At 45.8% G+C, this 27,566-nt stretch overlaps 1 protein-coding gene across 3 annotated transcripts in view; it reads right to left on the reverse strand.

Annotated features, from left to right (window-relative positions):
- The window catches only part of PALLD (palladin, cytoskeletal associated protein), a 398,579-nt gene that overhangs the window by 173,901 nt on the left and 197,112 nt on the right, over positions 1–27,566 (reverse strand). For all 3 annotated transcript variants that reach the window (XM_060155855.1, XM_060155854.1, XM_060155856.1), the window contains exons 9-10: positions 24,613–24,732; positions 22,272–22,611 (exon numbers count right to left, since the gene is read on the reverse strand). In XM_060155855.1, coding sequence (XP_060011838.1) covers positions 22,272–22,611; positions 24,613–24,732 — 460 coding nt within the window. The remainder of the gene's footprint in view (positions 1–22,271; positions 22,612–24,612; positions 24,733–27,566) is intronic.

The following is a 27,566-nucleotide window of genomic DNA, read 5'->3' on the forward strand; positions in this document are numbered from 1 at the left end:
ATTAATTATTAAGGCAAACATTTTAAACTCACAAAATGATGCCATTTGAATATTTATTTATTTATTTATTTAGGCTGTGCCAGGTCTTAGTTGTGGCATGTGGGCTCTCACTTGTAGCATGTGGGATCTTTAGTTGTGGCATGCAGACTTAGCTGTGGCATGTGGGATCCAGTTCCCCGACCAGGGATCAAACCTGGATCCCCTGCATTGGGAGCATGGAGTCTTATCCACTGGGCCACCAGGGAAGCCCCTGATGCCATTCTTCGAGAAAGGAGAAATGAAAGCAAACCTGAGGCAGTGAGCTGAGCCCCACTAACCCATGCTTGGAGGCAGAGGACCACTGGAGCTCCCCACATGGCACCACTGGGCGGCTCCTGGGCCTTCGTCTGCATCTCCCCGGGGTAAGGTTTGTGTCAGTCTGTGCAAGTTGGTCAAATGCCCAGCTATCCGTAGGGGTCACTCCACTTTTCACACGGTGGCAATAATAATAATTTGCAAACATGGGAGGAACAGGAACAGGGAAAGAGAAAGTCAGACAAAAATGATGCAGTGAACCCACACTTTTCCAGAAGAGACACTTCCAGCCCCCATCGGGGACACAGACCCAGAGCTAAAACCTACGGCTCCAGCCTCAAAGGAAACGGGGTTCCTCGCCGCGGGACTGTGGCCTGTGTAAACAGCAAGGCAACCTACTAGATGCACCCAAACTCCAGCACCCAAGGGAAGGGAGGGATGGAAAAATATTAACACTTAGGGAAAAGAGCTTTAGCCTGTGAGTGGTTTCCCCCCACCCCAGAAAGGCACAGCCCTGTCTGCGAGAGAGATAAATCATCTACCCAGTAGATGGACTGGATGGAGGGGCGCCCAGGCCTGGAGAGGAGGTGGGAGTGAGGATGTGAGGGCGGTGAGGCCTCCCGACGCCCTGGGAAGGGGCCTGGAGCCGAGTCTGGTCTGGCAACTGGGAAGGACGAGGCTGTCTTGACCTGTCTTCTGAGCTCAGTGGCATGCTGACTGCACAGAGCAGGACATCTTTAGGGACAAACAGCCCTAGAAGTTATACTGCCTGAGCCCCTCAAAGGCTAACAGCCTCCATCTCTGACACTCACGACGTTGACCCTGGCATCCAGGAAGAGGACGCCATCGAGAGGCAGATGTTTCAGAACATTTCCAACATCACGAGCCGCTTCCTCTCCTTCTTTCCGCTTCTTTCTAATTTTGGGACTTAGAGGACTAGCGAGAGTTTTCCGGAAAGTTCCCTTTTAAAGAATATTGTGTTCCTCGAGGTTGCTTTTTAAAAACCGCTGCAGTAGCTTATCTGTGACAAAGGCTGATGAAAGCTGAAGACAGACATGAAATAATATAAGAAAGTGGTTGCCCAGAGCGGAACGAGGCTCAGATCAGAAATACGTTCCAACGAGAAAAAAAGGAGACTGGCAACTCCGCACAATCTCAGGCTGCACCATCCCCCGCCTCATCCCCACCCCAAACCTTTTACCATGGAAACAAGGCAGGACATACCTAGACTGTGGCCTAGACACCCCGTGTGGGCTGTCGAGCTACTGACGAGCTTTGTGTAGCAGAGGCCCACGTGGTTCCCTCCACCCGCAGGACACAGATAACGTTCTCAGCTCGAAAGGAAACCAAACCCCAGGACTTATACCACTGTTTAACGTTGAACTTTAAAATACTAAATACTGTTCTTAGAAATAAATGAGCTGCTGTAGTTAGTTGGGCTTCCTAATGAAGATGTGAATTTAAATCCTAGGTACGATTTCCAAAAAGTTCCCAGAGCTCATGATTTTTCAAGGGTAAAATTGATACCTCAGGTAATCAGGATTTGAGATTTTGCCAACGACAGTGATATGACTGGTAAAAACATTTCACTTCTCATTTGTTGCTAATGACGAGAGCACACTAATATTTGATCATTAAAATTATGACTAAGCTGTACTCATCACGCTGGTCATATTTTTCAACACGTCTCAACAACTTAAAAAATGAACTGGTTGGCACAAGAACAGACACATAGATCAGCGGAACAGGGCAGAGAGCCCTGATATAAACCCACGCACCTATGGTCAATTGATCTCTGACAAAGGAGGCAAGGATATACAATGGAGAAAAGACAATTTCTTCAATAAGTGGTGCTGGGAAAACTGGACAGCTACATGTAAAAGAATGAAATTAGAACATTCCCTAACACCATACACAAAAATAAACTCAAAATGGATTAAAGACCTAAATCTAAGACCAGAAACCATAAAACTCCTAGAAAAAAACACAGCCAGACACACTTTGACATACATCATAGCAATGCTTTTTTGGGATATGTTTCCTAAGGCAAAGGAAATTAAAGCAAAAATAAAGAAATGGGACCTAATTAAACTTAAAAGCTTTTGTACAGCAAAGGGAAGCATCAAGAAAATGAAAAGAGGACTTCTCTGGGGGCACAGTGGTTAAGAATCCACCTGCCAAAGCAAGGGACATGGGTTCGAGCCCTGGTCTGGGAAGATCCCACATGCCACGGAGCAACTAAGCCCACGCACCACAACTACTGAGCCTGCACTCTGGAGCCCGCGAGCCACAACTACTGACCCCACGTGCCACAACTACTGAAGCCCGTGCACCTAGAGCCCGTGCTCCGCAACAAGAGAAGCCACCGCAGTGAGAAGCCCACGCACTGCAACAAAGAGTAGCCCCCGCTCACTGCAACGAAGACCCAACGCAGCCAAAAATAAATAAATTTATTAAACAACACCAACAAAAAGAAAATGAAAAGACAGCCTACTGAATGGGAGAAAATATTTGGAAATGATATGACTGATAAGGGGTTAATGTCCAAAATATATAAACAGCTCATACAACTCAACATCAAAAAGAAAAAAAAATCCCAATTAACAAATGGGCAGAAGACCTGACTAGACATTTTTCTAAAGAAGATATACAGATGGCCAACAGGCACATGAAAAGATGCTCAACATCGCTAATCATCAGGCAAATGCAAATCAAAATCACAATGAGATATTACCTCACACCTGTCAGAATGGCTATTATCAAAAAGAAGATAAATAAATGTTGGCAAGAATGTGGAGAAAAGGGAACCCTCATACACTACTGGCAGGAATGTAAACTGATGCAGCCACTACAGAAAACAGTATGTAGCTTTCTCATAAAACTAAAAATAGAGTCACCATATGATCCAGCAATTCCACTCCTGGATGTATATATATCTGGAAAAGACAAAAATTCTAATTTGAAAAGAATAACGCACCCCAGTGTTCATAGTAGCACTATTCACAATAGCCAAGACATGGAAGCAACCTAAATGTCCATCAACAGATGAGTGGATAAAGATGTGATACATATATACAATAGAATACTACTCAGCCATAAAAAAGAATGAGATAATGCCACTTGCAGCAACCTGATGGACCCAGAGATTATCATACTAAGTGAAGTAAGTCAGACAGAGAAAGACAAATATATGATACCGCTTATATGTGGAATCTAAAAAATAAAACTAGTGAATATAACAGAAAAGAAGCTGACTCATAGACAAAGAGAACAAACCAGCGTTTATCTTGGGGAAAGGAAATGGGAAGGAAGAGGTAGGGGATTAAAAGGTACAAACTACTATGTATAAAATAAAACAAGCCATAGGGGTATACTGTACAGCACAGGAAATACAGCCAATATTTTATAACTATAAATGGAGTATAATCTTTTAAAATTGTGAATCACTATGTTGTAGTGAAACTTACATAATATTGTAAATCAGCTACACTTCAACTTAAAAAAACAGTATGGTACTGGCATAAGGATGAACATATCAAAGGAACAGAACTGAGACTCCAGAAAATAAACCCATATGTGTGTGGTCAATTGACTTTTGAGAAGGCTGCCAAGATCATTCAATGAAGAAAGAATATGCTCTTCAGCAAACGGCGCTGGTACAGCGAAATATTCACGCATACAAGAGTAAAGTTTGACCCTCACCTCACACCACATACACAAAATAAAGCACAATCGGTCAAAGACCTAAATATAAGAGCTAAAATTATAAAACCCTTAGAAACATGGCAGTAAATCCTCATAATTTTGGATTTGGCAATGGTTTCTTAGATATGACACCAAAAGCACGAGCAACAGAAGAAAAAAACAGATAAACTGGACTGCATCAAAACTGAAAACTTCTGTGTATCAAAGGATGCTATCAAGAGAGTGAAAAGACAAGCCGAAAGATGAGAAAGACATCTGCAATCACACGTCTGATAAAGGCCCACTGCCCAGCTTACAGAACGGACACTTACAGTCCAACACCCCAATTAAGAGATGGGCAGAGGACTTGAAAAGACATTTCTCCAAAGAAGATGCACAAGTGTCCATCAACAGATGGATGGATAAACAAAATGCAGTATATTCATACAAGGAAATATTATTCAGCCATAAGAAGGAATGGAACACTGAATAATGAAATCCATGCTGCAACATGGATGAACCTTGCAAACACTAGGCTGAGAGAAAGAAACCAGACACCAAAGGTTACACATTGTATGATCCCATTTATATGAAGTATTCAGAACAGGCAAATCTCTAGAGACCGAAGGCAAATCAGTGGCTGCTTTGGGATGGGAAACGGGAGTCTGGAAGGAAGGTACTCTCTAAAAGGCACAGGGTTCCTCTTGGATGATGAAAATGTTCGCAAGAGTGACTATGGCGATGGTTGGACCTACCTGTGACTACACTAAAAACCACTGAATTGTATACTTTAAATGAGGAAAGTGTATATACAGTATGTGAATTATGTCTCAATAAAGCTGTTAACAAAAGAAAAACATGCATTAGGCAAACAGTTAATAAAAGCTACCTAACTTTCGGCACTTATCCACTTAAAAGGAAAACATAAAAGAATCATGTACATTTATAGAGTTTCAGGAATAGGAATGAAAATACTTTGTATTTAAGAGCTGAATTAAGAATACCAAGAATCCATGTTTACATGAGGTCTGAAAAATTCTTTTGACCATAAATTTCTAGTTTATCTGATTCATGTGCACAATATCAACGTTCTCTTTGTAAGAGTGAGAAACACTTCCATAAGTTTTCCAAGCTATTCCACCCTGAAAATGGAGCCCCTAGTTTCGTGATCATGTTCTAGTTAGCACTTGTTCTGTGTGAAGTAGTTTAAGTGGAGAAAACAATGCGGGGTGAAGAATACACTATCAGATTATATAAAATAAACACATCATACATATTTCAATGTTTCTGATGAATCACGTTCTACTTCGGTGTAACACCTTGATCTGCCCTGAGATCACCTCAGCTTGACGAGGAATGGAATCATTCTAAGGGAAGAAAAGGGAAGAATTGCGCTTTGAGCTCACGTTTGCTCTTGGAACCATTAGTAAACGCCCTCTGCTTTTCTGAAGTTTTTGGCTATGTTCTCTGGCCTTAGATAATATTTCCAACAGACCCGGAACTTCTGAACAGGAGTGGATAAGTGACTGCCTTTCCACGTCAACTCAGGTGGCTCTGGACTAACCCCCAACGATACAGACTCCATTTCCTCTGTATACAATGACTCAAGCCTTCTTCAAATCATCTCTACATTTGTTTTTCAAGTTATTTACTACTTGGTGGAAGAGGGATTCTCCCAGGCCACAGACAAGGATGGGAGTTCTGGGTCGACTGTACTTTGCAGAGGTCTTTGTCACAGGAGGAGAAGTGGACAGGCCTTGGTGAATTTAGAAACATCTCCCTAATGAGGTATCAGTCGGTTAGCAAAACAAAACGCTTTGAGGGCTCCAGCATTTCGTGAGAGCATGACAAGCAAGTAGGAAATGTCAGCCCTTAGCCAGCAGCGTGCGACAGGTCTTCTGTGGGTCTGTGAGCAGTGTTTCCTGCACAACTACAGATCTTAAGCTTGCACAAAAGAAGAAGCTGTCTACCAACACTCTGTAGCCTTCCATCAGCACTTTCCCCATTTCTGATATTCAGGGCGCTAAAGTTCATAACGTGTACTTTTCAGGAACTCTAGGGTGACTTGAATGAAAACAAAAGCTCCCAATCTGTCAGTGATTTTCCATCAATTTTTTTTCTCACTACATTTTTAAGGTAGAGGAAGAAAAAAGGAATATAACCTAGGAAAAAGTCCCTTTTTTTTTTTTTTGGCAGGTTTTGAAAGTTGCTTATTTCAGAAGCTTTCTATATGGGTAGTCAAGGAACAAAAGAGTCATTGACCACATTCTCGTATTAATAATAATCAGAACAACGACAGGTAACATCAGCTGGGTGCCCGCCCCGTGGCGCTGCTCTGTGCCAACACATCGTTGCCTGTGGCCACGGTCCTGTGAAGCAGGCACTCATCCCTCCCTTCACTCAAGACGAACCGAGACTTGGGTCAGTGAGAGGCTGGCTCAAGGTCACCTCGTTAGGCAGAGGTGGAGATTCTGTCTCTGTCTACACTGCTTTCTGAGGCTAGAAAGAGTCTCCCTTTAAAAACAAGGTCCAAAGTTGTAAACTGTCTTCTACTAACAAGTGGTGGATTGAATGGCTGCATTTTATTTTTGTTCCTTCCTTAGATCTGAGAGAGAGAGAGAACAACTGTGATTTCACTGGAATATAAAGGGCAGGGAGCTGTCACTGACTTATGTGAGAAGACAGTGGAAACCAGGTGCCCACAGGAGGTGAAGGAAAGAAGGAAGCTCACGTGAGCAGCTGAAGGCCTGGCCACTAGACCGCTGTGAGGGTGGGGAGGGATGGCTCTGAGTACAGGAGGACAGGCCAGCTCCACCTGCCCCTGGAGCCCCTTGGCCATGCCTCCTCCTCGTCTTTAAGGGTCAGGAGGCTTGTATTGTGGGGACAGAGAGCCAGCCAGAGTCAGACCCAGCGACGCTTGGCCCAGCAGAGAGAAGGGGCGAGAGAAGAGGCTGAAGACGAGTGTGGGAATTAAATGGGCACGTCCTCCGAGTGATGGAAGCCAGCCCTGTCTCCGTGCAGCCCCCCAATGCCGTCTGCCAAGCACGTCCCTGCCCCATCCACCCTCAGCCAGGGAAGGAAACGGAATGCTTTTCTTTCTAGAGAAACTCATCAACCTACAAGGAAAGACCTGCAGAGGCTGACATTTTGGGTCCTTGCCAAGTCCTAGGTAATGCCTACCAGCTGGCAAACCCCCAGCAACAATACAGTTTCCAGTCAACGTGTGGGTGCCAATCAGTATGAGACGTTAAAGAAAACCTCAGACATGAAATTTAGCCCAAGTAGATTAAAAAAAAAAAAAAAAAAAAGGAACTTGAGGGAATAGAGAAAATGCAGAAAATGGGGGTGGCGGACTAAGTAACAACAATGACAGTCACCCCCCAAAATCCTCCAGTGATTAAGAGCTGCAAAGAGATAAAGGTCATTACAGCACACATGACAGGGTGAACTGACAGGATGCCACAGGAAATTTACAGAACGAGAAGGAAGCCTTGGGAAATGAAAGTATGACAGCAGAAATGACAAATTCAGCAGGAAGCATGGAAGACAAAGGTGAAGAGATCTACAGAAAGTACAATGAAAACAGGGAAGAAAAGAAAATCAGAACCTCAGTTCTAATGTAGGAGGTGGAAATATCATGATAATACAAGTTTCAGAAAGGACAGAGAGAGTGGAAAGGAAATAAAAAAAATAATGAGAAAATTTCCATACTGTACACTCACGAGTTTTCCAACGGAAAGGGCAACTATCCTAGCTAAATATCCTGTACAATGTCTGAAAAATACTGCGTATCACCAAGCAAATTTCAGAGCACCAGGGATAAAGATTCGACATACCTCCAGAATGAAAAAAATCATAGGTCACACACACACAAAGGGCCAGAAAGCAGGTTGGCATTGGACTCCTCTACATTAGCACTAGAAACTAGAAGAATCTGAAGCAATTTCCTCAAAATTCTTAGGAAAACTCTATCATTCCAAACGAAGCCAAACTGTCATTTCAGTGTGAGGATAAAATAAAAAACATTTTTCAGACAAGTAGGGCTTAGAGACCATTGGTCCTTCACACTTTCTGTGAAAGCTACTGGAGGGTTTGCTTCTGGCAAATGAGAGAGGAAAACAAAAAAAGTGAGACACATGGCATTTAGGAGCCAGGGAACCAGGAAAGGAATGAGGTGAAGACACTTCCAGAATGACAGTGAAGGGGGGTTGAGGGGAACAGTTGTGTCCTGAGCGACAGAGCAGCTGGTCAAGAACGGAGGAGAGGATGCGGGGACTCTGCTACATTTCAGACATGTTCACGTCAGGACAATGACATGAGAAACACAAGGTTTAATGCACCCCTATGTTCACTGCAGCACTATTCACAACAGCCAGGACATGGAAGCAACCTAAGTGTCCATCGACGGAGGAATGGATAAAGAAGATGTGGTACATATATATACAATGGAATATTAGCCATAAAAAAGAATGAATACTGCCATTTGCAGCTATGTGGATGGACCTAGAGAGCATCATACTGAGTGAAGTCAGACAGAGAAAGACAAACACCATATGATACCGCTTATATGTGGAATCTAAAATAGGACACACATGAACTTATTTACAAAACAGAAACAGATTCACAGACATAGAGATCAGACTTGTGGTTGCCAAGGAGAGGGGGAAGGAAGGATTGGGAGTGTGGGATTAGCAGATGCAAACTATTATATAGGATGGATAAACAACAAGGTCCTACTGTAGAGCACAGGGAACTATATTCAATATCCTGTGATAAATCATAATGAAAAGAATACGAAAAAAGAATATGTGTATAACTGAATCACTTTGCTGTACAGCAGAAAGGAACACAACATTGTAAATCAACTAGACTTAAGAAAAAAAAAAAAAGAAATGCTTAAGAAGATGCTGACTAGCTGCCCTGATGGTCCCAACGAGACCCGACAAGGATACAGACAGTTCATCATAAAAACAAATCCACGACCGAGACAGGAAAACAGAGTGAGTGAGCCAGAGGGTTATCTTCCAAATGCATCGATAATTCATATTGGGTCACTTATACTTGCACAAAATCTCTGAAATAGTTTCTTTGTGACTTAAGCAATTCTTTATTTTGAAATGTCCCATCAATGCAACATGCCCAGGTTACATAAGTAGCTGCAATTAAGACTTTCTGGAGGAAAAACGCCCAACACGTGTACTAAGTCTACATGCAGGATGACACTAACTGCTCTTATCGGAATAAATATCCACCCCGTCGCCTGCCTTTGTCAGGCGTGGACTGTCCGGTGCACGGTGGAGACTCTTCTGTATGACTGTGTAGAGTGGTTTTTCATTCCTGTAAATTCCTCGATAATCCTGTTGCACCTTTAGACAGTGTTCTGAGTTCACGCTAATGTCAACATGAACCATAAATGAGCAGACTGCTTCCTAGCACAAGACATGCTCACACCACAAGAAACCATCAACAAAACGAAACGGCAACCCACCAAATCAGAGAAAATGTTTGCAGATGATATGACCAATAAAGGGTTAATACCCCAAATATACAAAGAGCTCACATGACTCAACAGTGAAAAAGCAAACAACCCGATTAAAAATGGGCACAGAGGACCTGAAGAGACATTTTTCCAAGGACGACATACAGAGGGACGACAGGCACATGAAAAGATGCTCAGCGTCGCTAATTATCAGACAAATGCAAATCAAAACCACAATGAGGTATCACCTCACACCTGTCAGGATGGCCATCATCAAAATAACAAATAACAAGCGTCGGCGAGGATGTGTAGAAAAGGGAGCCTGCTGGCGGGAACGTAAACCAGCGCAGCCTCAACGGAAAACAATATGGAGGGTCCTCAAAACTCAAAAACAGAACTGCCATATGGTCCAGTGATTACTTCTGGGTACTTATCTTCAGGAAATGAAATCACTAGTTTGAAGAGATATCTGCACCCCCATGTTTGTTGCAGCATTATTTATAGTAGCCAAGACATGGACGCAACCTAAGTGTCCACTGACGGATGAACGGACACAGAAATAAACATGTTCCCTCTCCCTCCTCCCACACCTTCCACACACACACAGGAATACTATTCAGCCATAAAAAGAAGGCAACCCTGCTATTTTCGACAACATGGATGGACCTTGACTGCATTATGCTACATGACAGACCGAGAAAGACAAATACTGTACGATCTCATTTTTATGTGGAATCTTAAAAAAAAAAAAAAAAAAAAGAAAAGCCCCAAAACAAAAAACTGAACTCATATACACAGAGAGGGGATGGTGTGGTAAGTGACATGGGTGGAGGGCCTCAAAAGGTACAAACTTCCAGTTATAAGATAACTTAAGTCCTGGGATATAATGCACCGCATGGTGACTACAGATAGCAACACTGTGTTGTATATTTCAAAGCTGCTAAGAGAGTAGATTTTTCATGTTCTCATCACAAGGAAAAAAGCTTGTACCTCTGTGAGGTGATGGGTATTAAACAGACATAGTGTGGTGACCATTTCACAATATACACATGTATCAGAAACACGCTGCACACCTTAAATCAATATGGTGTTATACGTCAATTATAGCTCAAGAAAAAAATTTAATAAGAAAGACCCAAAAAGTTGATGTTTATAAATTTCATGTGAAAATAGATCGTGGAGGAAATCTGACACCAGGGGGAAAATGACTCACAGATCTGGAAATAAATCCAGAAAAAATGACAGATCGCTCATAACCAAGTGGGATGCAGTCAGCTAGAGGGACTTGGTTATTTTCTCATATCACCCTAAATTAGTTTGTTCTAGACTCCGTGGAGGGTACACTGCAGACTGATAAGGACTTGGGAGGAAGAGAGGAATTCAAAACTTTAATTTATCCGTCTATAGATACTCACCGTGTCAGGGCAACTTCTAGCCACTTTTCAGAGGTCAAACTCTTAAGAAATCAGCTATCCAACTCAGGCCAGTCCCCCACCCAAACCCCCGACACAGACCTGGCCTTGCAGGACCGCCTCCCCAAACACTCCCAATTGGGAGCTGTCTTTGATGCCTCCTGTCTGCCTGGACCCCGCGTAGCCCCTTCATTCCACTCCAATCCAGGTCTATATGTTTGGGGCCTGAGCTGGGTCCAAGAGTAAGTCTGCATCATCGCCTGCCTGCATCCATCCCTGCCAGATGGTCAGGTATGAGAAGACAGCAGAGGAGGTGCAGCCTGAGATGCAGAGCAAAGGTAGGACCGGCCAGGTGGGCCCCAGGCTCTAGAATCTGTTTCCATGGTGGCTTCCCTTGTCCTGACTGAAAGGACCCAGAACAGAGACAGCATTGAAGAGATGAACCTTCCTCATTCCATTCCAATTGTTGTTGGAATTCCAGTTTACTGAGATTGCTTCCTACTGGCACCAAGAGTGCAAAACAGAACTTTGTTGTATAAAAGCAGCCTTTGGCCCTTTGTTATGTGCAAAATAACGACATGTGCATTTCCCTGCAGGTGACACCACGGTGAACACGGGAGCAGAGGTCCTCGGCAGAAATCAAATTCTCAAGTAATGGACACTCAGGGGACATCTGACTGCTTTTAGAAACCTCCCTCTGCCGTTTCTTGGTAAAAATTAAAAATTCTTTATTATCTTTCTCTCCACTAAGGCAGCTGTTCAGTATCAGACTGTTAGAGTAATGACAAGACCAAACATAATTCTGCTATTTTAAGATAGAATAATTAGAACACACATGAAGTGAAACTCCTGCTGTTATCCTAGAAGGTCCCATCGTGAAACCCTCTCCTCTGTGAGAATGCTTTGTGACAGAATAAAAATAAATGTGAACATTTCACATCTGATTTAGAGGACGCCCTCTGAAGAAAACAACTGCTACGAAGGAGAGGCGGATACCAGACAGGAAACACGATCACCCAGAGCGAGGCTTCACCCCCGTGACCAAAACGACTTGCAAGTCCAAGCTACAAACTCCATCTTAGAAACTACAGAAGACATTCTTACTTTGCAATGCACTGTACTCAGGCCGTATTTCATAGCTTTTTTTTCTTCCCTACAAACAGTACTACATATAATGATACATCCCTGAGACCAGACGGCACAGGAACTATTTTCCAACAAAGAAAGAAACAAGGACGAGAAAATATTTGTGGTCTTTCCAGAAACCTTTCAAAACCCTCCCATTTAATGGCAATTGCTAGGAAAGCAGAAAGTTTGAAATGATAGCCGAGCCGTATAATTACCCATATTTGACCGATGTATAAACTCGTCTGAGAAAAAGTAGACCAGAGAGCTGGACCTACGCTCCTTGTGGTCCCTGACGTGCATAGTGAAGTAAAAATATTTGGATAGTATGTCAGTGATTCCACGGTTTTACTAGCTTTGTATCAGGAGGCTCACAGCTGGAGCCCCTCAAAGGCCGCCTACAGAGGATACACCCGCCACTCCATGGACATAAAAATCCAGATCCGCAGGACACTGTGAAACAGAGTCAGGCACAGAGCAAGCACGCCCCAGGGCTTCTGAGTTGAGCTGGGGCAGAGAAGTGAGCTCTAGCAAACAGTGCGAACGGAGACAGCAACCCCAACTAAAGGTTCTTATTTACTAAGGCATTTCCCCGGAACTTCAGGAAAAACCCTGACAATCACTGTGTATCCTCCTAACAGCCTTGACAGAAGGAGGTGCCCATACTTTCCCGGTGGGAACCTCTGCATCCAGGGGTCAGAAGACATGAACTTCGTACAGCAAAGCTAGAGGTTCTGATTGCAATTAATTTATAGTTTCCTTTTGAATAACGGAGCAAATTTGTGTGTGAATTTATGCGTGATTATCCAGCCAATGTGCTTCATGAAAATCTACATATTTTATCCAATTTGTTTAATATGTACCTTATTCTCAAAACCAAATGAAAGAACATCTAATTCCTTTTGAGTCATGGAGCAAATCTGTGTCTCAATTTATGCGTGATTATCCAGCCAACATGTTTCATGGAAATCTATGTTATCCAATTCGTTGAATATGTACCTTATCCTTAAAACCAAATGAAAGAATATCTAGTTCCCCGCCACATATGGAAAAGGTTTTCAAAAACCAACATTGATTCCAGTGCTCTCCACAAGGTTTGTGTAATCATAACTTTAGTCGAGTAAGGAAACAGTCATTCTTAGGTTTGTTGAGAAAATGAACAGCCTGCTTTTACACATGTAAGAGGAACCAACTCAGATAAAGCTCCCTGGGACTAATGTTTTCACCATTAGGTGATGGCTTCATTTGAATGAAAGACTTACACATTCACAGAGAAAAAGAAATCAATGGTAAAAAAAAAAAAAAAAAAAAAGGGCAAGCTATGTACTTCAGCGTGCAGCAGACAAATAAATTCTCTCGTAGTGAAAGCTGCAGACACAAACCAAAACCCAATATATATGGATTACAGACTCATGAGCCTTAGCTCAACTGTTCTCAAACGACTGTTTTCAAATATCAAAATCTAGGAAAGAGGCTTGTTCAGTAAAAACCCAGCTCAAGGTCCTCCTTGGATAGAAGAGGTTAGTAACTACAGAGCGGATCACAGTGCTACAGTGGAAACGAAGTGAGCAGGGACGAACAAAGAAGTACGAACCATACCAGAAAGGGCTCTTTCCACTTCTAACTACACAGGCCCTGGGTTGCTCTTTGTGAAACACCAGCAGCTGATCCCAAGGGCGCTGTGACGTCCTTGCCCTCCCACCCGCCTCCTCTGATGCAAATCCGGCCCTCGACTCTCCTCGCGGCCTTCCTTCTCCTCTTGCCCCCAGACCCCTCTTCTATGGGATTATCTGTGGGATTCTTTGTTTCTACCCAACATCCCACCTCCTCGGTGTCATCGGAAACGCTTCTGCGTTGACTGGAAGCTGGATTTCCTTGAGGACGTTACTAACCTCATCGTGGTCTCCTCTGAGCAAGGAGAGTCCTGCACGGTCCCAGATCCCCAGTGCACTCCTAGCACAGCTCCGCCATCACCCCTGGGCAGCTGCCTCTCCTTCCGTCTCTGTGCTCCTGCGTCGCACTCCCTCTCCCCTGCCTGTCACCAACGACCTTGGCCACGTCCTTACTTGGCCGATGGCTTCACTACTTCGTAGCAAGTGGTTTCCTGCCACCCCCTTTGGCCATCGTCCACATAAATGCCCCTTCTAAAGTGTCCACTTCATCGCTCCCTGACCACTTCCTCCACTCCTGTGACCTTGACCTCTACTACCACTGGCCACTCAAACAGACACCACTGGAATTCCTCTACCGCGTGGAAGTTCCTTCTTTCTTAAGGGTTTGAACGTTCAGAGTCTTCTCTGTGGTCACGACTTCTGTTCCCTTTTCCTGTTTTCCCATCTCACCCTCCGAGTCATTTTCATTCTTGGTGTAACTCCCATTTTCTTGAGTTCGATCTCTTTTCCCTTTAAGCCCTGATCCGCCTTAATCTGCTTCCCTTTCTGACCCCACAAGGACACAGCTGGCGGTGCTGGCGTGTGGGGATGCATTGCGCCTACCACCTTCAGAGGGCTGATGACGGCTGAAACCAAGTCCTGAGACCACAGTCACTGAATCCAAAGTGGATCAGTCTCTAACTTCAAATGGGTTCTCACGATTTCTACAAAACACACAGCGCCGGTCCTGGAATTCCTTATCCTTTCTCACTGCTGTCTTCAGCCTTTTTCTCTCTTCATCTCCCACTAACCACAACTCCGCTCCCGCTTTCGGCAGGTATTTTCCTGATAATATTGTTATTTGACGTGGAACCTCAATTTTCCTTCTCGTATCTTCTCTCCCTCACTGTTGCTTCTGAGGGGAAAGCCTCATCCTACTTTCTGTGCAAGGCCTTGTAGGGATTATCCGCTAAACACTGGTCTTTAAAATATTTGGCTTATTTTTGGCCTTAAAATGAAAAGTTATCTTACTCCTGTTACTTTTGTTTTTTAATTAGTTTTTATTACTCCTGTTACTTTTATCCCAACACCTGAGATGCGCAACTGGAGAAAGGGGTTGGGTTTGGGGTAGCAGAGCCAGTGTAGGAGGGGCAGCATCACTCTGGAATATGGGGCGTTTTCTGGGGAGGGTCTTCCAGGATGGGTTGTCAAAGCCCAGATGGAATCCCAAAGCCCCTGACATCTAGGAGGAGAGGGGGGCTCCAGGCGGGGGGGGGGGGGCAAGAGCTCGCAGGGTCAGAACCTTCTGCGTTCAGCTGTGCTCAGTATGGTGGTCGCTGGCCTGAGGCTGAATGGAGAAGGACGGATGGGAGAGACAGGGTGCCAAGGGCTTATTGCTTTTAAAATAACACTTTGTAGCCATAAAAGAACGCTTACTGTTGAAAATTCAGTTGGAAAATCAAGTCAACGGGAAAACACAGTCTGCTCAATAGTGTACCACGCAGAGAGCTGTAACGTTTGGTGCATTCCCTTCTAATACATAACACACATTTTATTTTATTATTTTTGGCCGTGTGGCTTGTGGGATCTTAGTGCCCCGACCAGGGAATGAACCCGAGCCCACGGCAGTGCAAGCATCGAGTGTTCTAACCACTGGACCACCAGGGAATTCCCACATAATACACATACTAGTTGGTTGAAATAGTTTATTTTTTTCCGTAAAATTAGTCTTCAGCTCCACATATCATTTTGCTTCTAGTATTTTTTGCTTAACGCTCTGTTGCTAATATTTGGACAGCAGACTTACACAGCACGATCTCTGGGCATGTAGTTCATACGTGGCTCCCCCTTTAAAAAATAAAAGGTCTCTACCCAGCAGGGACTACATTTTTCAACTTACTCTGTAATCACCAAAGGGGCCCTCATATGCGCGTAGGCCAGATGAGATGGACACACTGAAGAGAGATTGCATCATCATCTACTCTTTCAGGAAAGCACCCAATATTTGAGATGACTATCTGGTACTTCCTCTGGATGGTTGAGAACTACTTCAAAACTATGTAGATTATCTGTAAATATTTTCAACTGTATTTTAGACACCAGATAAGGCTACCGGCCATAAAAAGGACTCAAGCTTCTTCAGGAAATGTAATTAAAACTTTACACTCACCAAGCGACTAGCACAGCAGAGCACTCATATCCTAACATCCAAGAATGTGACTCTGTGTCAGAGCCAATATTGAGGTGAAAAAACCACGAGGAAGGAAGGATACATCGAGATGTTATTCCTTCCTGAAAAGCTTTAAGCTTCAGGAAGTTCCTTGATTGGACTTTGCATTCCTGGGAGGGGCTGCCTCAAAGTGATTCAACATCAACACTGTTCCTGCAAAGCCATCATCATATTATATCATGAGGAGTCCACACCCGCACGGCCAGGGGCTTCAGAATTAGGATCACGGTCCCTAAACACATGGATGAGTGTGTGCCTGTGATTTTATAATAACAAATTGAAGAAACTTCTTGCTGCCCTATATTTCTGTCCTAATATTACTTTGAAAACCCTTCTGGTTCTATACTTTGCACTTCCACTGTCACTAAATTGCTTCGTTCTTTGACTAGACTCAGCAGACAAGGAAAATCATTCAACCGGAAATGGAAGCTGGTGCCTATTCGGTTTTCGGAATCAGAAGCAGAGCGGCTTATCTTCCAAACATCAAGCTGGGAAGAGAAGGCATTTTGGATTGCGCGGAAGCTAATCTAGGGACTGGTCATTCTACACGTCTGCGTGACGCCGACAGACGTGCAGAATTGTGTGTGTTCCTGCCAGTGTGATCTGAGCAGTACTCGCTCATGAATTACTCAAAGGTAACACCGCTGTCTTCTTCCTCTTCGTGCCTTGGGTGCCAGCGTCGCCCAACGCTGCACACTCATCGGGAGGCAGGGAATGACACGTGAGCTAGATTCTCAGGACATTTCTGTACACTTTAGGAACTCCTGGGGCTTCCCTGGTGGTCCAGTGGCTAAGACTCCATGCTCCCAACGCAGTGGGCCCGGGTTCTATCCCTGGTCCGGGGACTAGATCCCGCATGCCACAACTAAAAGACCCCGCATGCTGCAACTGAAGATCCCGCGAGCTGCAACGAAGAGCCGGCGCAGCCAAATAATAAATAACTTTTTTTTTTTTTTTACTTTAAAAGAATGACCTCTTCACAACTGCTGGGAGAGGTCATCTCTTTGATCTTTGGTTCTTATTTTGACCTTAATTGTTTTGCTTATCGTCTCTTTGTTTTGTGTGTGTGTTTAGACCTAGCAGGTAAGCCTCTACCTTGGATAGAACCTAAGAGACCATTGGTATTCAAATGTCAAACAGTCACAGAGTGAGACCTTGAACCCCAACCAGCAGAGGTTCAAAGACGGAAAACATCCAACTTTCCCAGTTGCATTGACCGAGCCACACCCGGGCTTGGGCCGCGTCCAACATCAACAGGACGTGCGGAGCAGCCCAGAAGCCCTCGGCCCGTCATCCAGCGTCTGCATCGGACGGGGTGCTGACATGTCAAGCCCACATACCTTGAACAGCAGTTTGCTTGTCCTCCAGCCAGTGGGGGGTGGACAGGAGAGTGACGGGTCCCTCGTTTTCCCAAACGTCTCATTTGTGTCTACAACATTTTAAAGTCAGACTTTCATAAAAGGAGAACACGGGAGAAATGAGAAAGGAGTTGAAAAGGCTCCCAAATTAAGTACCCTGGACATCCTTTTCTAATGTCATTCTAGCCAATGGGATTCTTATTTCATCCTTCATCCTCATTCAGCTTATAGGATAAGGGTGTCAGCTGGGAGGTACTGTCAAGTGGGAAATGTCTGGGATGGGTGGGGTTGGAAAGTAGAAATCCCACAGTACATGTGGGTCAAAGTTAAACACAATGAACGGGGTTGCTCTAAATGTGGGAGGCCTTTCTCTTCCTCTTTATGGGTCTGTTCTTGCTTCATTCATTCAGATCTTTCGAGTGTTCACTGTTTGTCAGGCCGCAGGACCCGGCGAAAGAGCAGTGAAGAGACAGTCAAGGTCTTTCGCTCTAACAGTGGGGGAAAGCAATGCCCAAAGCAACATGCAAGTAAATAAGCCACTGTGAGAAATAATTCCGTGTTGTGCAGACAGCAGAGGGTGTGGTTTACGGGGCACAGCTGGGGGCCGCTCTGGACTGGGGGCCCCGGGGGACGCGGCGAGTGGGAAGACCAGCCGCCCTCAGCAGCGGGCAGGACATGCCGGGGAGCGAACAGTCCAGGCAAGGGAACCCCTGTGCCCCTCTTAGTGTCCAGGAGCGCGGAGGGGACCACAGGGATGTCCCAGAGACAGCAAGCCTGGCCCAGCGGAGCCCCTGATGCGAGAGCGGTGCAGGCCGCCCCCTCCTCTCCTGTCTCTCTCCAGCACCCTCCCCCTTCTCCTCCTACTCTCACAGGGCTCTCGGCCGCTCATCGTCACGCACATGTCAGGGCAGAACTGCACGAGGTGACACGTAAAACCCGACACCTAAGCAGCGGTGAGTTTACAGGACCTGCCCCTGTCCTCGAGACAAGCATTGCTGGAATAACCAGCTCTCTCAGGGTGGGAGCAAGAGAAAGGAGGAAGAGAGATGCAAAGGTCTGAGACGTGGCCGCTTGGAGAAGCCTGATTCAGCCTGCAGTCACTGCACCATTTTCAGGTGGGAACTCCTGACACCATGTTCTCTTTAGCGGCCGAGGGAAGAGAGAGCAGGGAGGACAGGAACAAAGGGAGAGGCACCCACACCTCGCTGGGCTGGTGATGGAGCAGGTGACCACGCTGTGAGCGCTTCAGGATCATTCTCCCACCCCAGGGCCTGGGCTTTGAGGGCTGGGCCATGTGCCTGGCACCGTTTCAGCCGCTGAGCTGTCCTGGGTCCAGTGCAGGGACTTACCCACGGCCTCCCCTCTAGCCAGCCCCTCCTGGGTGCCTCATCTTGCTTCTTCCACAAGACGGAGGACGAATATCAAAGAAGAAAGAAATGGGGTTTGAAAACAGCATATGGGTCTTTCCATACTGCTTGGCCTAACTGGAGAGACGAGCTTAGTGGGAGAACAGGACCTGTAAGGCACCTGCTCAATCTGGCTCCAAAGTCTCCCTCCAGGGTTTAATCCTGGAGACCCTGCACACCCATGTCCTCCAGGGACTATGTTTTGGCAAGAAAAAAAGACTCTTGGGACTTGATTTCCTATTAACAAACAGAGTCCTGTATTTATGTTGAATCTTCGGGCATTATTTGTAGAGAGTGGGCAGCAACAGACTTACTTGGTGTGCCCTGAACAAGGACAATAATATAAAAAACAGTTCACAAAAGCTAGGCGTATGTTCCTTCCTTCCTCTTTTTCTCTGATAAGAGCTATGATGTCAGCAGCACGGGGCTTCTCTTCTTTGCACTGCGGTGGACGGTGCTAAGTGTCCGACACCGAGTCACACCAACAACTCTCACGGGTGAATTCCTTCCTGGGGGGAGTCTAAGTGCTCCTCTGGCCCACGGTGCGTTGTGTCTGGCACCTGGAACTCACTGAATGGCCCACATCCAATCATGTGTAACTCACACCTGAGGGGTGGTGTCTGAGCCAAAGACACTGAGAGATGCAGAAACGGGAGTGGACGTGGATCCCACGACCATGGGCCAGGAGCACAGATACAGCTGGAGGCTGGAAGGGCGGCAAGACCCCTGGTGAGGATTTCTGTGGGAGGACCTTGCTGCAGAAGGGAATTCAGGACGTTTCTACCATTTTGTTTCAGCCTGATTTTTTTCCCCTTTCCAGAATAAATAGTGAGCTATTTGAGAGAAAAGAGTGCAAAGAGATTTTCCTTCTGACAATGATAATTTTTCAGGAATCTGACAAATCAAACACCCTTTTCAGGTTCATCTATTAAGAGGACATATTTAAATTCCTATTATTTGTCCCCCCCTAATTGTTTCCTATTTGCTTACAAATGATTCAGATGAATGAAATGCCATGAAACTCCCCCAAATATAAGCCTCTCCTTTTTTTATGAGTAGTAGTAAAATCAAGGGCCGATGAAAAAAGATTCAAGTGCACCAGTTTCCCCACTGCCAACCACAAGACTCAAAATTTCATTCTTTCCCAATGTATGAAGGGAAGTAGACATGAACAGGAATTTTACTTGGCAGTGACATTAATCATCAATTCCTTGGATGTCATTCTACGTGATTTGCAGATGTCATTCGATGGCATTCCTACCAATGGATACAACTCCTGAAACAATGAGCAAACATTTTCTGAAAAGACCATGATAACAGAGAAAGGGTGGAAGACCTCGTACCAAACCATGACGCTGGTTACCTCAAGTACTTCTGTTTTGTTTGAATTGTCACCTCGAGCACGCACTTACTTTGTAATTAAAACAAAATCCAAAAAAGGATTGCAATTCATAAGGAAAGTTTAAAATTGCTATATATATTTGAAAGTGTCAATCACATATTATTTCCTACCTCGTAACTGGCAGGTAATTATACAATATGAAAATCATGAAGTGATGCTCTAAGGATCTATTTAAACACAAAAAGATTTGAAAAAAAGGAAAGCAGCAGGAAAACCTGCTACTAGCAATGTTATTTCTAAGCTACCAGGTTTCCCTAAATTTCCACATGAAGGGAATTTAAACACTGAAATCCATTTTCCCTGTATTTTACTTTACACTGAAAACCTGACTAAGAAGCAGATCATGACGCCACTCTTCAAACCTGTAGCTCCACAGCCTCTCAATAACCACCCAAGTGTTCTGTCTGCCTTTTACAGACAGCGCCCCACCCTCCCAGAGACACTAACCGCACCTAAAGTCCAGCTCGAAGCTGAAGAGCTGTTCAAACTCCCGAGATAAGGAGGGCGGCAAAGGCATGTTAACAGCCCCTCCCGTTTGCTCTCCTGTGATTTGTACTCACTTTCTGAGCTATTAGGGCAGACGCACTTCACTGAGAGCCCAGCCGGGGCCCAGTCAGTGGACACCCCGCCCGTTCTCCCTCAGGAAGGCAGGTCCCTTATTTCATTAAAAGCACTGCAAATACATATTCAAGATGCAAAGATAAAGGTAGTCAGCAGAGGCGGTTCATTGAGTGGGTTGGAGCTACAAGAGTATAAATCTCTTTTAAGCCTGCCACTTCTGAGCTCCTGCAACCTGCCCGGCATCTCAGCCCTCCTGGAGTCTAGGTATGGAACATTCGCTACCGTACACAGACCTAGCAGCCCTGCTGCCTACAAAATGCGGGGTAGTAAAAGAGAGATTTCTGAAACTGCAACACAAGATCGTCAAGGAGTTTACTTTGATAAAATTGCCCGCCCATTTGTTAACTTAAGCCATCTGTCTGGATGATTTGTTACTTGATTAGTCTAATAATGCTCATAAAATCGCCTAACAATAAAGTGATGTACGGATATAAGATATTATTCTCATTTGAATACCGACCTATTCTCACCAATGAGCTGAGGGAACGGAGAATAAAGCAGGCTGTTCAGTACCAGGGAAGCAAAGAGTAACTCCTATCCTGAAGCCATCCTTCCGGCCCCAAATCACAAAGCTCAGACATCACGGGGAAAACGCAGGGCGCTTTCCCAGATCCTGGAGAATTCATTCTCAAGGAAATGTGGCCACGTAGACTGTGTACACATTTGATGTGACGCTGACGTCTCCACCGACCTCCATCAGGGCAGTGACTCGAGGTCTGTTCTGTTAACTGATTCCTCCTCTCTGACACTGTGACAGCTCCGATCATCACCACCCTCCCCGGTGGTGCCAATGGAAACAGCGCACGCAAGGTTTATCATCCTAACAAGATAATGGAAACCAAGTACGAAGGTGGTATCCGCGGAAACATGCCTTCCGTGGGTCCCAAAGCCCAGTGGGTCGGGCTGGGAAGGGCGCTCTGCACTCATTCCTTCCCCAGGGTCCGCACCTGCAATCTCCATCCTCAGCTTTCAGGCTTCCCGTGCTTATCTGTATCGGATTTGCTTACTGATTCTTAAATGTGAAACATTTGGAAATGCTTTTAGTAGACAGCTCAACGTACTCCCTTCCCATCTCCTCTGGGGAGGGCTACACCCTTGCATACGTCGGAAGGCTGCACCAGGCACAGATACTTTCACAGCTGAAACCATTTACAGTTTTTAGCAAAAGGCAGATTTGACCCAGCTTCTCATTTACCTTCTTTACTTTGGGGTATCATTTATATTTTTGAAGGACCCCACTTGGTAGCAAGGTCACACCAGCCCAGGACAACTCGCCTGCAGGAGGGGCCACTTGCCCCGTGGTGGAGCCCAGGCAAAACGGTTTCCCTGGCAACAGAGGCAATTCAGCTCAAGTACCACAGTGTGATCAAGCCGTACGGGAGTACTCACAGTTTCGGTTTGGCAAGCAGAGGGGGGGGCTCCTTTGTGGGTGACAGCAGGACGGCTGCGCTGGGAAGAGCTTTGCTGCCATCAGCTCTGCCGTTCATCAGTCCATTCACTCCGTGGCCCGGGTGGACGCCATTGGTTTCCCTCTCCGCGGCGGAATTGAACTGAAGGGCCGTCGGGCTCAGCCCGAACACGGGGCCGGTCACGTGCTGGATCTCAGCTGGTTTCTGTGAAGCCAACTCGAAAGAGCCGGTGTCCCAGATTGGAGGGGGCAGCGGGGAGGGCTGGAAGCGGCCACTGCTGGCCTCTCCGGCTGAGTCATAGCTGCAGGCGTCCATGTTGGCTGAGGGAGGGGACAGGAGGAAGACACCGTGATATGCTTAGGATCCACAGACCCTTCCCACCATCACAGACAGCCTGGGAGCCCAGGGTCCTGTTAGCTGTTGATGGGGCAAGGCCGAGGGGGGGCCTGGTTCTCCCAGGCTTGATTTCACTGCACCTGTTTCATTTCCTGAATGGCCCACCAGCTGGGAGACCAGCTACCAATTCATTAACAAATTTCAAACAAGAGCTAAAGATAGAACTTGGTTAAAACACACACACACAACACAAACAGCATCAAAAAAAACAAATGACAACACAAACAGTATCAACTAATGATGCTTTGTCTTCTTGCATTTCAGCCCATGGATCCAACGGAACATCCTGCCTGAGCTTTGCTGACATTAGTGTAGGCTACAAAGGTTTTCGGTGCTGGGCAACGGGTATTCACTCATTCACTCATTCATTCATCCATCATAAAGCCAAGTGAAGCTCTGAGTCTAAGGGAAATGTCTTACAATGTCACGGATAATTTTTTCCGGTTCACATGACTGACACCAGCTGTAACTTGATACAAAAGAAAGTTTTGCTTGTTACTGTCAATGGCCTGAACGCATCTTAAGAGTATCTTTGTATTCCTTGCCTTGCGCAGAGTCCAGCAGAGCTCCAAAAAATGCCTACTGAGGTGAACATATAGCTCAAAAATAGCTCTTACGTTTGGTCTAGAGCAGATTTATCCCCGAGGAAAATGGGAAATACTGCATGTTAATTTCTGCCACGCGGACGAGGAGCCCGGAGTTTTGGCTGCGTGGTTAGAGCACTGCACTCTTGCTGTGGCCATTTGCTGGGACTGTCTTCAACTCAAAATCAAAATACTGGGATCCTCCCTGGAGCTCTGATCGTGACCCTGGAGTTTCCTGTTAACACTTAGAGCCCTCATTCCTATCCACTGGTGTCCCGTTAAGGTGAACTTTACGTTTCTTCTCTTAATGAAGATGAAAAAGCACTAATTCCCCACTACAGCCCTAAACTGGTTTCTTCTGTGTCTCTGCCGCCCCCTAGCACGAGTTCTCCGTGTTCTAGAGAAATCTAGGTGCCATTCGGCTGTGTCTTCACTGCCTCCTAACCATGGTGCCCCGTACTGGGCTTGGCCAAAGAAGTATTTTTAAAACCACTGTAAAATAAACAACAGAAATAAGGCCGTAAAGACCAGGTAAAGCTAATTAATAATAGTAGAAAACAGTTAACTAAAAGTCAAAGAAATAGGGCTTCCCTGGTGGCGCGGTGGTTGAGAGTCCGCCTGCCAATGCAGAGGACACAGGTTCGTGCCCCGGTCCGGGAAGATCCCACGTGCCGCGGAGCGGCTGGGCCTATGAGCCATGGCCGCTGAGCCTGCGCGTCCGGAGCCTGTGCTCCGCAACGGGAGAGGCCACAAGAGTGAGACGCCCGTGTACCGCAAAAAAAACAAAACAAAACAAAAGTCAAAGAAATAAAGGAAAAGAACTGTTTCGGGTTGCTTTCCCTAGCACTAAGTTTCTGAGTTTAAAAAACTGCCCAGATATTTCTGAATGTTGGTTTTAATAATAAAATATGTTCCTTTAGTTTTTCATAGGCGTCCAGTCTCAATGAAATCTGGTTTCTAAGATCTTTACAGCTTCTCTAGGTTTACCTAGTGGGTTAAACAGTGACTGATCTGCGGCAGTATCTCCAGACCCCGTGGACACTGGTGTGAGCAGAGTTCTGGGCCAGCAGGAGGCCCTTGGGCAGCCATCGCATTGTTTCCAAGACCAAGGTCCCAAGACTGAAAGAAGAGCCCCACGTGTGTTTCACTGCTACATCATCATCACCTTTGTGTTTTCATCTCCGCTTCCCCTCCCCCTCTCCCACCCCAGCCTTTTCTTTCGGTGATGAAACCCTGGTTGTGAGGATGACCCCCGGGGCAAAGCATTCCTGGAGGCTGAGCAGTCCTCCCGGTGGGTCCTTTCTGCCGTGGGGACCCGTCAACCCTGCGCTCCTCACATACCTGAGGTGACCACCAGCTGAGCAGTGCTGGTCGCTGACCCGTAATCATTGCTCGCCGAGCACGTGAAGATCCCGGCGTCCTCAGGGAACGTCTCTGCTATAACGAGGGTGCAGATCTCCTCTGGAAGGAAGAGAACAGAGTAACTCATCAGAGGGTAACCACAAAGTTGGTCCAAAGAAGCCAGACCCTCTGCCTTTCTAAAACAAGCGAATTCAGTAACAATTATTATAGGGTCACTTTACGAAGTCGTCACAAGAGAATCTCCTGACATTCAATTGAGCTGTTCAACCCAGTGGCAAAAGCTTTGGAGTGGGACTCATCCTTTGTGATTTCTCATCAGCCTTGGTTTCCTCACCTATAAAACAGGGATAACATATACCTCACGAGTGTATCTGTGTAGAGACACAAGAAGTTTGCAAAGTGTGTGCCTCTGTGCTAGGCACGTGGAAGATGCCAGCTCCTGCCTAGTTTGGTTGATGGTCATGGAAGGCCTTTCAACTACAATGGAGCTGCTCAACTGAAAAGCCACTGGTGGGGAAAATCAAGCTTCTCTGAAAAGCTGACAATGGGAAAAAAAGAACATAACATGGAAATGTCTGACGGCAGACAATTATTCTGGAAACTACTGTTACACAGTGCGGCCATGTTCTGTAGCATGCAAAGCCCGGACTCTGGAACCAGCTGCCGGGGCCTGAATGACGGCGCTGCCCCATGGGGCTTTTGTGACTTTGGTCCACCTCCCCGAACTTCAGAGCCCTTACCTAGAAGATGGAGATAATAAGAGAACCTACCTTTTAGGATTTGTATGAATCATGACTCATAAATCAACCGTCACAGGGTTACTGTGAGGGGGGATGATGGTAACCATGACAACAGCTGACAGTTACGTAAGCCCTTCTCAGGCACTAGGTAACACTACCAGCACTGAATATAGATGCATTTAGATTTAACCCTCATGTCAACCTTATGAGTTACATTGACTACGCTTAGCCTGTTTTACAGACAGGAAAGCTGAAGCACAGTAAGGCTAATTGATTTACCCAAAGTCACGCAGCTCATGAGTGGCAACTTGAACCAAGATGGGCTCCAGACGCCACGCTCCTCACGACCATCTATTCTTGGGACATGATACACACTGTTCTTAGGGTGCTGCCTGGTGCGTGCTAAATGCTTTGTCGTCAGGAACTGTTAGCTGTCCCATTAAGAAGCAGCTCGATCAAGAGTGTATTAGCTATTTCTAATTAATTAATTAATGTATGTACGTATGTATTATTATGGGAGTGCATTAACTATTTTTAAATTCAATGATTGTCTATATTGTACAAGTAACATAAGACGATTGTGTTGGTAAGTGTTAAGAAAAGTCATATACACTAGGGGCTTCCCTAGTGGCGCAGTGGTTAAGAATCCGCCTGCCAATGCAGGGGACACGGGTTCGTGCCCTGGTCTGGGAAGATCCCACATGCCGCGGAGCAACTAGGCCTGTGAGCCACAACTACTGAGCCTGCGCGTCTGGAGCCTGTGCTCCGCAACAAGAGAGGCCACAGCAGTGAGAGGCCCGCGCACCGCGATGAAGAGTGGCCCCCGCTCACCGCAACGAGAGAAAGCCCTCGCACAGAAACGAAGACCCAACACAGCCAAAAATAAATAAATTAATTTAAAAAAATCATATACTTCTGATTCCCACAGAGCCTGTTGATTATTCACACATTATGTGGGCCACGTGAGACTCTGTACCATAGATTTTTTGCAGTAATGGCTGCAGTTATCCCCTCCTGCATCCAGGCCCTGCTGCAATGGGACTCTGCAGCCCCATCCCCTTCCCTAGCCCTGGGGTTCCGGCTGGCCTGACGGCTGTTTTAACCCTGGAAGCGGTGGGAGTGATGTCTGTTCTGAGCCAAAGCCTCAGGTCCCCTCTGGCTCTGCTCCATCTCTAGGAGCCCGGCTGAACCCCTCAGGGATGGAGGCCATGGGGCTGGAGAAAGGGGCCCCTGAGCAGAGATGGGCCACCACAACTGAGACCACCCAGCTCATCCCTGCCAACCTGGAGGCCAGCCACAGCCTGTGGAGTGAGCCCACCTGGGCGGGCCAAGTCTGGTGCCCCACTGGGGGCTAAGCTGAGCGGCTGACCCTCAGGATTAGGGACATGGGTGGTCGCCACCTGGAGCCACCGATGTCTGGGCAGCCATGCTTTCAAGAACCAGGATGTGGGCAACTTCTCTTCCAAGCTCCTTCTCTAACAGCCCTGAGGGCAAGCTTTTCAGAATTTAGAGGAATGCGTCTCCCCTGGAGTCAAACATGAGTAATGAAAATTAGCAAACTTGCCCTCAAACATATGTTATGTTTGAAACACTGGGAGGGCAAAGTGCTCACCGTGGGTAAAAGTCCTACCTTCTAATACAAACATTTTTAACTATTAAAATTACATGTCCATTTTTAAATACCAATAAAAGTAATAAACGCAAAGGTGAACCAATTAAATGATAAATAAAATGAAAGTGAATCTTCTTTTATGTCCCAAGAGAGCTCGTGGGCGTTGATTTCAATTACAAGATAGGCTGAGTTCTTAAAAATGTGTTGCCTTGTTTCAAACAAACAAAATTATTTTCTCTTTTTGAAAGAATGGTATCCTTGAAGACTTCCTGTGCTAGAAATAGTGGGAAAATTCTGGTTACTACGCATTTTCTCTTCTATTTTATTTTAAACTAGTGGTGGTTGCCACCCACTTTCATGGGTCATGATCCACGGTTTAAAAACACTGCGCTGTCGGGCCCACCAGAGTTCCTGGCTCAAAAAACATCAAGGAATCCTGCTGAGGTGTTTGGCATATTAAGAAAAGAGTTTGCAGGTAAAGGCATCAGATACATTTTTTCTTTAATTTTTAAAAAAATTTTGGCTATGTTGGGTCTTCGTTGCTGCACGCGGGCTTTCTCTAGTTGTGGCGAGCGGGGGCT

This window comes from Lagenorhynchus albirostris, chromosome 7, assembly GCF_949774975.1.
Source record: "Lagenorhynchus albirostris chromosome 7, mLagAlb1.1, whole genome shotgun sequence".
Lineage (NCBI taxonomy): Eukaryota > Metazoa > Chordata > Mammalia > Artiodactyla > Delphinidae > Lagenorhynchus > Lagenorhynchus albirostris.